This window comes from Cyrtonyx montezumae, unplaced genomic scaffold (assembly GCF_038088225.1).
Source record: "Cyrtonyx montezumae isolate F1298 unplaced genomic scaffold, pur_monq_1.0 scaffold_6, whole genome shotgun sequence".
Classification (NCBI taxonomy): Eukaryota; Metazoa; Chordata; class Aves; order Galliformes; family Odontophoridae; genus Cyrtonyx; species Cyrtonyx montezumae.
In genome coordinates, this window is record NW_027072067.1 from 949574 (window position 1) to 961787 (window position 12214).

Below are 12214 nucleotides of genomic sequence, written 5' to 3' on the forward strand. Positions count from 1 at the left end.
CTTCACATTCTCCCTTTTTCCACAACCCATTTTTGCTCCCTGAGTTCCCAAAACACGACATCTAACTAATACCAAATGTCTGTGGGGAAATGAGAAGCTAATGCCCAGGAGAATCCCAGAGAACTGCTTAACAGGTGGAAAAGACAAAAAACTAAAACCAAGGGATGGAACAATGCAACAGGCTTTCACAGCAGGAGCACACAAAGGAACTTGGAGTCGGTAGTGATAGGTAGGGCAGGGCTGGCAGCATCTTCACAATTCCTGCTCCTTCCAACCTGCCAACAGAGAAAAGCATAAAATAGCAGGACTGTGTCTGGGCAGCAGCAGCGGGGTGTTCAGTGAGTATGGCACAGCTGGCCCTGTTCTTGCACAAAGCTCCTGTGGCTTGGCCTGCTCAGTGCCCTACCAGTGCTTTAAAGGCCCTGCAGCCTCCTGACACATTTCCGACTCTGATGGGGGAGACCTTTCCTAGCTTTCCCTGAAGACTGGAACAAGACTTCATTGAGATATCCAAAGGGTCAGCTCACGCAGAAGTGATGTGGTATGGCAGCTGGATGGCAAATCACTTATCTGGGTTTTCTCATTTCAGGAAAGGTTGCTCAAACAGAAGATTTCAATCACAGGAAATTGCCCAAGCTAGCCAGGGCTGCACATGCAGCATGGAGAGAAGCTGGTGACACAGCATTTTAAATGCACAGCCCTGGAAGGATGGAAGGGTTTGCATGTGAATCCTATGCTGTTACACAAGCACAGGATTTTTTTATTTCTTCTTTTTTTCCCCTCTGCGAACAGATTGAAAACTTTTCACCAGAACGGTTTTCAGTTCTGAATGTTAAGGTGTTCATGGAAGACATGTCAGGTCACAGGGACAAGGCGCTTCTGAACACTCAAACTTCTTTACATTCGCCCTGTTTCACAAATTCCTTTACTTTCTAGTGATGTTATTAATGCAGTATTGGATATTTCCACTGAACATTCTGCGTGGTTTAGAATCATCAGTTGTTGAGCTCTGTCAGATCTCAGGATACATTTTTTCACATTAACCCTTCTTAGCATCTAGAGTTATCCTGACCTATATTTGCGAGAAAAGGACCAGAGTAGATGTAGCACCAATATGTGTTTCTTCTTCACAGTTATGTTTCCTCTTCCTGTCTCCATGCTGTTGTTGCCATCTCTGGCAGTGTTGCAAACTGGACTTCACTGTGAGCACATTGCATCATTCTACTATGAACTGAGCCTTGGTAATGACGTTTGGCCACCTGCTCTTTTGAAGATGGCTAGTGTTCCACCTGGCACTAATTCCCAGGGTCATGCAGATGCAATATTGGCACACCTTTCAGTGTTGCAGATCCAGCAGCCATGATCCGAGCAGTTCATACACAGTGGCTCAAACATGCTGCCTTCTCCACTTGGTCAGAAAAGCCATATCTGGTGATAGATGAGCTATGGATTTTATGCTTTATGTCCTTCTGCTGTAAAATGGCACCACTCAGAGTTCCCAGTTGTAGACTGTATACTGCTGTTGTATCAAATTCCTTTAACATGAAGGATGGTCAGGTAAGGAGGCTAACTGAAAGCCTTTTCATTACTATGTATCCTATTTAATTCAAACATGATTTCCACCAAGCTTTTCCTTCCTTTTACAGGTCTTTTACAACCCTGGCAATTCTATAATTCTATGAACTGTCCCTTTGCAGTGTTGATATCCCAGCAGAACTGGCATGCATCACACTGCCTCCTCCTCATTTCACAACTCCAGGGGGTACAAAACAGCTTCTGGGCTTCTGGCCTTGCCAGGAGCATCAGTGTGCTGGGCAGAGAGGGGCCGGGCTCTGTGGCTGTCCTCCCATGGGACAAGTGGGCTGAGCTTTCAGGCTGGGCCGTGGGCTGGTACGTCTGCCTTATCTGCTTCCTGCTAGCTCAGGGTGTAGGACCTGCTTACTCTTCGTCATGCTGGCTGCTCTGTAGGATGGGGGAAGAGGTAAAGCCCAATTAACAGCACTAGTAAGTATAGCAGTTCTTACATCCTTTCTGTCTTAGCATGCATATCTGTGTGTTTGTGTAGAGGACAAGAACATACAAATGTTCTCAATCTAAACACAAGAGTCACTTCCCATCCTGGTTTCATTATGCACCTTCCTGTACTATTCATGGCTCAAAACCAAAGGATACCTCTTTGCTCAGGGGGATTTGCTACCAGAAAAAGCAATCCTTAGTCTGCTTTGTACAATGGGAAACAAAGGCCGTGTAAAATCAGTTGTCAATCCATGATCATCTGTAATATTCAAAAGGAGAAATTCCATTTCAGGCAGCACCTCAGTTAGCGTTTTTTAATCACATTCAGGAATTTTCATCTTCTGAGTGCTAGGCGGGAGCTCCTTGAATTCATCAAGGTGTCAGCAGAGATTTAGGGAATCACACATTTTGTTACTGCTGGCACAGCACCTGCAAAATATGATGTTGGTCTTGATGAGTAGCAGAAATACTTTAAATAAATATCACACGCTGCCCAAAGTGTTTCACCAATTGGTAGTTTGTGCTTGTATTACTGCTCTGAAGTGCATCTCACATTTGCATTACTTTGTTCACTCACACATTGGGATAGGTAATCACTGGGTGTACTTCTGTTAGACAGGTTCTGGACATACTAATGTCACTGGTAAAATGTAATTGCCATACCTTCATGAATTTGGGGTTTCTACATTTACCCTTTGGATTTACCTTCGGTTAAGCACACAGTTAACCTCTTTTCATTCCAATTAGTTGAAAACTAAGGATTTCCTTCCTTCTGTTCTGAACTGATATGTAAGAGGAAATCCGTAGTCGTTCCTGTTTTGAGTAAACGTTTTACCGAGGAGCTGTGCTTGTGTATTTTAAAAAGGAGAATAGAAAGAAAGAAAAAGGCGGCACTGATTGAGGGGTAACAGCAGAAGGAGTCATCCACGTACAAAGGCATTGCAGCCAAGGAGCACTGCGCGAAAATGTTCTCACGCTGTTTACTTTTAACCTGTGCTTTGTCCTGGATCTGATTCTTAGTAGGAGGTCTTATAGAAATTGCAGCCTCAATCACCACCCTTCTGCGAAGAGGGTCCTGTCTGTAGAAGAAGGAAAATGCATCCTCCTGGGTTGCTGCTATTCTTCTTAGCAGCATGTTTAACTCCCAGAGCCAACTGTGAGAATCCGAAGGTAAGTCTGTGAGCCCTTGTTTAAATGTTCCTCCAATAGTCCTTCACGTACATATGCTGGTGTGTTACGGAGCAGTCCTCTCTGTTTTTCATATGCATTTTGCTAGGTGCAGAATAGCATGTGGAACGGAACTTTCAATCTGTAAAGTATATGCTTTGCTCATGGGTGGACACCTGTGTTGCCTAAATGGCAGAGACAACGTTAAGGCTGAAGCCAGTTGCTTGAATTTTTGATCAGGTTCAGTTTGTATTCATGATCAGCACTGAATGCAACAGTAGTGATAGAAAATCATTGGGGATCTTTGTCTTCTGTTATTTTCTGTACCTCTAGCATCTCTCAGCATAGGTCTGTATGTCTCCCCAGAAAGTTTTATAGAACCCTTCCAAAACTCTCATTGAGCTGTTGATGTGCAGCAGGGAGAATACATTTGTTTCAGGAACATTTCCTTGCAGTTCCCCAGACAGGAGCACCACATACTTTCAATGGGAAGATTTTGCTTCAATTCCTCTACTACCAATCCTGTGTTTAGCACTTTGAAGAGTGTAGGATGCCTTTGTGGGTCTATGGCCTTGGTTCTGCAGGGTGTTATCCCCCTTTCTGTCGGCTAGAATTTACTCTGATGTGTATTTGTGTCACCTGCCGCCCTAGCCCTTGTCTTTTTTTCTGCTGTTGAAGGAATGGACTGGCCTACGAAGTCCAAAGCTTTGTGAGGCATTTGGTAATCCTCTTCCTTGGGCATCTGAGCTGTGGAAGTTTGAGTCTTGTGCTAAATGACAGAGTTTTGAGGGGAGTGGGCAGATGTGGTAAGATGATTCTGAGTCTGGAAGACCTAACTTAGGTAAGGCCAGAGTGCTGGAAAAATGTTTCAGGGTCAGAACTTTAGATGGAAGCTTCTGTTTATGTATACGGCAATTTCATAGGCCATATGAGGCTAATTCAAGGGCCATACATGGCTAATAAGCGTTTAAATAAGAACCTTGTGAACCTTTTGGACTTCCAGGATATTTAAGGTGACTTGAGCACAGGTATGGCTTGAAGAAGTGTCTCTACTGGTGTTCATTATTGGTCTGACAGCACGATTTCCAGACAAGCAGGTTCTAGTGTAGCAATGCGTGCAGAGGCATCCCTCCTTCAGCTGCTGCCAGTGGAAATTTTGGTCTCTTCCCTTTGAGACATTGTTGATTTCTATAATCCCTGAGGTGTCTGGGCGTGAAGCAGTTAAAATGTATTTATTATTACCTAATTTATTACTAATAAGTGACTACTCAGGGCAAGGTGAAATTTATTAAATCACCTCTTGAGCAGATTACTGACTCTAGGAAAAATGACCTTTTAGATTTCTTTTTCCAAAAGCTTCCTTCTTCTGGGGGAAGAGAATAAACTCTTGACAAGCTTTATAAGTAAGGAAAAACAAGGGCCTGATGAAGTCTTCTCAGATCACTTAGGATGTGACTGTGATAGAAGTGCTGGGGTGCTACTGTTGCCTTGTAGGAGGAGGGACTACTGAGAGAGATAGAAGAGATTTTGAGGCAGCTGGTTTCCAGTGATGTTATCTCAGGGTTCTGATTTGATGGCTCAGATCTGTTAGCTTGATTTGGGTTTTGGTGTGAGGCACAGAAGATATATCAGATGTGAGAACCAGGAGTTTCTCTGCTGGAAGGTCAGTCCCAGGTGGTACTGGAGGAAGAATGGAGAAGGGGAAGGAGAGGAGGGCATTTTGACTTGCTACGTTGTTTATCCTCATGCTGAGAGGCATCTTTCTTGGGCAAATGCGAAGAGTTGGTATGTCCAGGAGATGCTGGTCTGCTCAGCTTAAGTGCTCCTGAGAACCTCTTATATGACTGCAGTGACTCAAGCATATGTCTGCAGCTTTGTTTTGTAAAGGGCAAAAGCACTGGAAAGTTGGTGATTCATTAGATAATGACTGTTTTCAGAACTGGCTCCCAGGATTGCTGGAGCCGAACACTGAAGTCCAAATATGTTTTTCTTTCTTCCCTGGAGTTTTGTCTTGCAGAAGGATTTGTGTTACGCTTTGGGAGGAAGTGATAAAGCAATAAAACTAAGGAATAAAATTAGCCCTTAGAAATTCCCCAGCTTATTCTCTTGAAATGGAATAAAATAAACATGAATACCAGGAAAGTAAGAGAGGAGGGTAGGAAGCACTGCAGCATCCGGAAGCTCAGAAGTGTCTCAGTGAAGCACAGAGGGCCATGACTGCTCCTGCACATGTACGTGAGTGCACTGAGAAAGCACTGTCCTGCAAGACACGGGCAGAGGCTCCCTGGCCCTTAACTTCTTTTGGCTGCAGCTAGACATCTCTTGCTTTAAAAGCCTTCTTTACTTTTTGAGCTGTTTGAGAACACCAGCCTTCCTATTTATTGTTTTGCACCCAAAGCACCGTGCAATTCAGGCTCACATTGTTTGATGAGAAGAGTGCCTTTTCTGACCTCGCCCCCTTTCCCTTGCGCAGTGACCAGAGACCTCATGGGCAATATGTGCTCTGGACAGCTGTGCTGTGACATAGAGGCAGATGCTCCCTCTTGCTGCTTCATCCTCAGCGTTTCTTAACTTGGGAACAGTGGTCACAGATAAGGCCAAAGGAGCAGCATGGCTGTTTTCTGCGAGGCTGTGCTCCAGGAGCCACCTCTGACTCAAGCAGCAGCCTGCCTCTCATCCTCTCTGAAGTCTGAGTATCCATACCACTGCTTTTATGTCCCTTGATTCTCTCTTCTGCTTTCCAAACAAACAAAACAATCCAGAAAATTACTACTTCATCAGTTCTGTCACTCAAATAACATTTGACATTTTTTTTTTCATTTCCAGCAGTTATTTTCTTCCTCTTTCCTCCCTCTGGTTGCTGCTGACACAAGCATGTTTCCTTCCAAAAAGGGGAAGTTCTTACAGGGAAGCTGCCTAAGCAGCTCCAAGTGTCCTAGGAATTTAGAGTGGAGGGATTCCATCGCAACTGCCTTGCCTTAGAGGCCTTTGTTTTATTCTGAAAATGAACTGCAAATACTCCACCAGGGAGGAGTGACAGCCTTTCTCCTCTCACAACATCCTTTTCCTTTAAGAAATGAAAGCAAAACTGAATGACATGTGAACAACAGTGTCTTTCTTCACCACAGCAGCAGAAAACACGTTTAGTGGTCCAGGTGTGTCTGACAGCCAGCTCCTGACACCTGGAAGTAAAGATGAAATAGAAGATTGGAGGGTTTAAAAGTAATGCCTTGTGCTCCACAATTAGTGTGATCTTTCTTGTGCATATAGGAGGTGCAGCTCAGACACCTGATAAGGATTTGTGGGGATATTCTTACAGTACTAATATAATCACCTGTGGTAAGGCATCCATCTGTTTCCTCCTTGAGCAGCTCTCTTTTCTTCTTCCTGAGGCATTGTCTAAGTGAAGGCTGAGGCTGGGATTGGAAGGGACCAGACACATCATTCTGTCAGATCTGGGTGTCTGGATTCATCTGGCTTCTCTCAAAAGCTGAGGTTTAATCTGAAGCCAACTTTGTGCTTAGATCCACTGTTTCCAGCTGCTTCCCTGCTCCATCAATGGCACTGCTGATCTTTTGAGGCAGAGTACTCCAGAGTTAGCTCCTCGTTTATCCATCAGTAGTGACTGTCTTAGTTTTGTTCCATGAGCAGTGAAATTTTGGGCTATGCTGTGTGCCTGTAGGGTAGAAACATAAGGAATGGCAAAGCTGATCTCCATCCTCCTGGGCAGAGTTAGTAAAGCTCTGGGAGGTGGATGGGGAGGTGGATCTGGTGGATCTCAGATTGTTTTCAAGCTGTTCATAATGCAGGGCAGGGAGTCCTTCTGAAGGAAGTGAATGTTAAAGTTCAGTAAGGAGTGCCCCAGATGCACAACTAGAAATGAATGTCCACATGAGGGACCATCACAGGCAAACAAGTTGGTTGGTTTGTTGGGAGCATCCTTGCACAGATGGCTGCAGGTAACTCCAGGAAGGAAGGAAAATGTCAGCAGCTCCAGGCAATGGGAACATATGTATGAGTCAGGGAACCATTCCGCAGAGTTGTCCCTGCAGACTTGAGGGTTATCTCTCAGGAGGTTTTCCTGACAGGGCTATAATCTGGGAGGGCCTTCCCGGGCTGCTGATAAGGTGGGAATGGGAAGCTGTGGACTTCCTCCTTTGTCTTGAGGCGATCGTATGCACTTGGGCTTACTCAGGTTCAAAGGAAGCAGAGCTGGGCTGAGATTGCTGGTGAGAATCCAAAACAGGGTGGTCTGGGCAACAGGAGAGCTGCTGCACTAACAGTGTTGTTCAGGACTGGTTTTAAAAAAATATCCCAGGTGAAGGTCTCCTCCCAGAATCTGATCTAATATTTTTATTTTTAGAAAATACAGTGCCTGTGGGAGGAACATTTGAGGCTAGTTGTTTTTTTTCCAACTGGCAACCTTCTGGGACAAACAGAACTTGTGCCTCCCAGCTTTTCCCTGCTGTCATCAGCAGTGAACATTTTCTCTTTTTAAAATGAGCAAAGAGGTTTCTTGTGCAGTTGCTTGGCTCAAGTTGTTCAGGGATTCAAGGAGAGTCATTTGTGAGCTTCTTGACAAGCTGGCATACAACAATGCCTGCTCTCTGAAGCTGTATCTTTCTCTATGTGTCTTTCTCTGTGGCATTCTATCTGGCTGGGGTCCCCCCCGCTTATTGGTGGAGCAATATTGTGCATCACCCCCTGGATTCATGAATGGCATAAGTTGAAAGAAAGCAAAAACTGTTGATGGAGAAACTATTGAGAAAATGCTTGAAAACGAAAGCAATTTGGTGTCAGATGCTGCAGAAAAGCCAGTCAAAGAAATTGAATCGGGTGTTTGATGCTTTCTTTTCCTGTACCAGGTGGACTTTCTTCTACCAAAGCTACATTTCTACTTTTTGGCTGAAGATACAACATGATACTGAAGAAGTTCTGAACTGCCAACATTGCAAAACTGCTCTAAGAATCTTTTATACCATTGAACTTTTTTTTTCCAAGTCATTGAGTTCGATTTCAGGCCATGTTTTTAGAGTATTTGAAGTTTTGTAGCATTAGTATGTACATGGGTAGTGATTCTGTGTATGAAGAGAATATTTTTCTAATTCATCAGAATGTATTTCTTGGAAGTATGGAAGCTGTGTTTCGTTCAGTGACCCAGAATTCTTCAGAAACTTCTGTGCTCCACTCAATGCGGGCACACCCAGGGGTGTTATATACTGAAACATTTAGTAGCTCTTTAAACTGATTTAATTTTTGAAGTTCTTCGTGCTGTTCTGTAGTCTTTCAGAATTCTGATTCGTGATTCTATGTAATGGGGAAATATTGGTGGTAGGTGGATGGTTGGACTCGGACGATCTTGAGGTCTTTTCCAACCTTGGTGATTCTATGATTCTATGCTTCTCTTCTGCTCTGGCTGCATTTCTTTTGGAGAAGCAGAGTTGGTGGGCACAAAGGTACAAAAGTACACCCTGTGAGGATGCTTGAGCCCCTGAGGAGAAACTATCCTAGTTAGTTTCTTAACTTAGGTTAGGTGGAAGTACTTTTGCTGAATTTATCACCAGCTGTATTTATTATCCAAGTATTATCCTGGTCTTCTGGCGTTCATGAGGTCCTTCCCACAGGCTCAAAGCATCACAGACCATCATTAGGTAGCTGCAGGGGTGGGGAACACCCTTCCTTTAATTTCCCTCCCTGCACCTTCTCAAAGACAGCTGCCACCAGGAACACTTGTGTAAGCAGCCCTTGGTCTCTGGGAAACATCTATAACCAATGCATTCACATCTTCACACCCACAAAACAGCAAGGAAACAACCAGCTCAACGGGACTGTGTCAGCAGCATGGAAAGCAGAAATGCTGCATCACGCTTTATTCAGCATCTTCTATCAGGGGTTATTAGTTTACAGTTTGTCCTCACATACCGCTACCAAGTGTTTGCAAAAGATCCATTTAAATTTGCAACGCAGGGTTATGATTACTTTAGAAGTGGTTAGAATTTTTGCTGTCAGGCATGGGGGAAAGATGATATCAGTGATCTGCCCTGTTGCCTTGTAGCTGAAACCCAAGTGAGGAAGCATGCAGACACACAACGCAGTGGTTCAGCCCATACGAGACTGTGGTGCACCACTGAGCAGCTGCACTGCTCACTACCCTCTCCAGTGTGGATGCAAAAAGAAGGATGCAATGCTGACAAAGATATTAATAGTTGGCAATAAGAAAACTGATCAGTTTTGAACTTATTTCGTTTTTGTTCTGCTTTTTTTTTTTTTTTTATTAAGTTAAAATCAATGAAATGCAATGTCAAGATGATGTTTACCTCAAGTACAGCATGTACAGCTTGTGCTGTGGCACCTAGGATGTCCTGTCCCAAAGGCTGGTTGAAGGCCACCCAAGGACTCGGACTGAGGAACTGCAGGTAAGGCATTCCCTAACCAGTCATGGTTTTGGTTTAGCACTGCAATGTAAGGAGTGACAGCAATGCCTATGGTTTTTGAGCTCTAATGATCCAAGCAGTTTTGATTTCAGATGCATAAAATGAATGTGTGGCCTCTATTGTTGTTGCTTTTGTCTCCTGTCAAATTCCAGGGACTATTTCATGATCTAAGGTTCTATATCCCCAAAATAAGTTGTACGATGATTACCTCTGCCTTGCCCTGAATGCTATTCCTGATGTAGCAACTAAACAGAGTTCTGTCTACTCCATAGAGGTCTGCAGAAACCCATTTCTACTTGTAGAAATTTCTTCATGTAGAAACCCATTGTTGTTTCTAACATACCAATGTGTAGTCACTACTGAAAGATAAAAGGTAACAAGTCTTGCAAGGAAACTATTCTTCCAAATTTATTTTAGCTGTAGAGTCTGAAGTCACCCTGGAGAGCCTTACTCAGTCTCCATGCTGTCTAACCATTCAGTGTCTGCAGTTTCTGTCTGGACACCCTCAAACTACTCCAGACCCTGTCTCACAACCATGGCAGAATTCTTATAGCCAGTCATTGGAGCACAAGTCAACAGGCATCCTTAAGGAAAATGTAACCAGACTGGAAATTCTGAGTGTGTGTATTGGAGCAGGGAAGAGTTCTCTTACATTGAGAGTTCAGTGCACTGCAGTGTGCTTGTTTAGAAACCCTCCAACAAGCGTGTGGTATGTTTGTGTGGTAATTGTGAATCTTGGATTGTTCCTTTTAAGATACACCATCAAGTTAGGAGAAAACAGCCTCTCCCAGCCAGGGTGCTATCACTTATGCAAGAAGGAAATTGAGGAGAAAAAGTGCTGCCCAGGATTTTGGGGTACAGAGTGTTATGGTAAGTTTTCCATCTGTCTGTAATACTTCCAGCTGTCCAATAAGTCAAAAGAGTTTTAACAGGAGGCATTAAATATTCCTTGAATTCATTAACTTTCATGATTTCTGCTTTCTAAGCACTCAGATAGTCACCATTTTCTATCTAGGAGGTATAGAAGATATTGGGGATGCAATTTCTTTGCTTCTCCTGGATTGCATCCTCTCACATTTAGCACATAACGACCCCTTTTCTTGGAACTTTTTTTTTTTGTCTCTTCTTTAAAAAGAATGCTTTGGAAATGAATGTTTTTTTTCCTCTTAAAGAAAGTTTCCAAAAGAAGAGGAAGATATTTCTTTCTGGTGTGCTTCTGGTCTGGAGTCCTTGTGCCATATGTATGTTAGTCCAACCCAAGGTGTACTTGGCCCTTTTTAGGACTTTTCTGGTTAAGAAGCAATTGTGCTTTTGCACAACTGGAACACCTAGGGGAAGAGGGGATAAAACCAGAGATGGAATTCAGTTTCTTCAGTTTAATCTTGTCCTCTTATCTGCTAGAATGTCCAGGAGGCTCTGAAAATCCCTGCAGTAGTCATGGGACGTGCTTGGATGGTCTACAGCGAAATGGAACCTGCATCTGCAAGGTCAGCACACGGTTCATTCTGTGGGGGTGGTGTGCTGTCTGTGCCACAGCCTTTGATGAAGGCCAGCCTGCTGTTTGGAGGGCTGTTAGCAGATTCTTTTATTCCAACATCAGTGTCTGTGGTTCATCTGGAGGACCAGCGTGGTCTGCAACAGCACTAGGGCACTGTTGGCGAGGTTATGGCATTACGAAGGATCTCTAGGAATAAATTAAGAAAGAATTGCATGAATTTAACCCTCCAATCAGTTGAAATAATCAGAGTCTGCCTGTGGATGCAAGAAGCCCTGAAATCCTGTTAATGAGCCACTGTCAACGGTTTACGGGCAGGTTCAGCCCGGTTCCGTGACGATTGGTGCGGGGGACCCACGGACCCACGCCCCAGGAAAGGGGAAGGGGGAAAGGGAAAAGGGAGATGGGCCTCTAGAAACAAACAGTGGCAATGATCTGAGGAGGAAAGCTAATTTACTAAATAGATATCGGAAAGCAAAATAACACAATGTAATACAATATAATTAGAATTAAAGCTAATAAATCAAGTAAAATGAGCAAGAGAGAGTGTCTGATAAACCGAAGGCCTTACGCTAACGCTGAAGGCGGACGGCAGCAAGCACCCACTGCTGAGTCGGTCCCAAAGGAAAGAGAGAGTGTCCCGTGACCGCAGACAGTTTTTATCTTTCCCTCTGAGCGTAAACACGTAAGAACGCAAAGCATCGCAAAGTCCTCTGGGGAATGGAGTTCTTCTTCTCTTCTGAGACAGGTATACCTGGAACTATCGATGTTCCATGGAGCTGGAGCATTAACTCTTTAACTCTAAATGCACTACATGATGTTATGATGTGGAATACCAGTACCAAAAATCATAAAACCATGACAGCCACCCATTTACCAGAATTGAAAGACACACTTCCAAAGGATGTACTGCACCTTGGAAGCTAGTTCCTCCCTTTCTCCAGATAAGCAAGAAAGACAAAAAAGGAAGGGTCTGGGTTTTTGCTGTTGTTCTTGTTTGTTTGTTTGTTTCTCATTACAGTTATAGGCTTTAGTACAACAGAAACATGAACAACTGCTGCACATGTAAATCATGTAAAGCAGTGTTTCTATAATTACTGGC

At 43.8% G+C, this 12214-nt stretch overlaps 1 protein-coding gene across 2 annotated transcripts in view; it reads left to right on the top strand.

Annotated features, from left to right (window-relative positions):
* Window positions 1-2784: 2784 nt before the first annotated feature.
* The window catches only part of STAB1 (stabilin 1), a 53391-nt gene continuing 43961 nt past the window's right edge, over window positions 2785-12214 (top strand). For both annotated transcript variants that reach the window (XM_065749363.1, XM_065749364.1), the window contains exons 1-4: window positions 2785-3186; window positions 9463-9599; window positions 10372-10487; window positions 11019-11104. In XM_065749363.1, coding sequence (XP_065605435.1) covers window positions 3112-3186; window positions 9463-9599; window positions 10372-10487; window positions 11019-11104 — 414 coding nt within the window. In that variant the 5' untranslated portion in view covers window positions 2785-3111. The remainder of the gene's footprint in view (window positions 3187-9462; window positions 9600-10371; window positions 10488-11018; window positions 11105-12214) is intronic.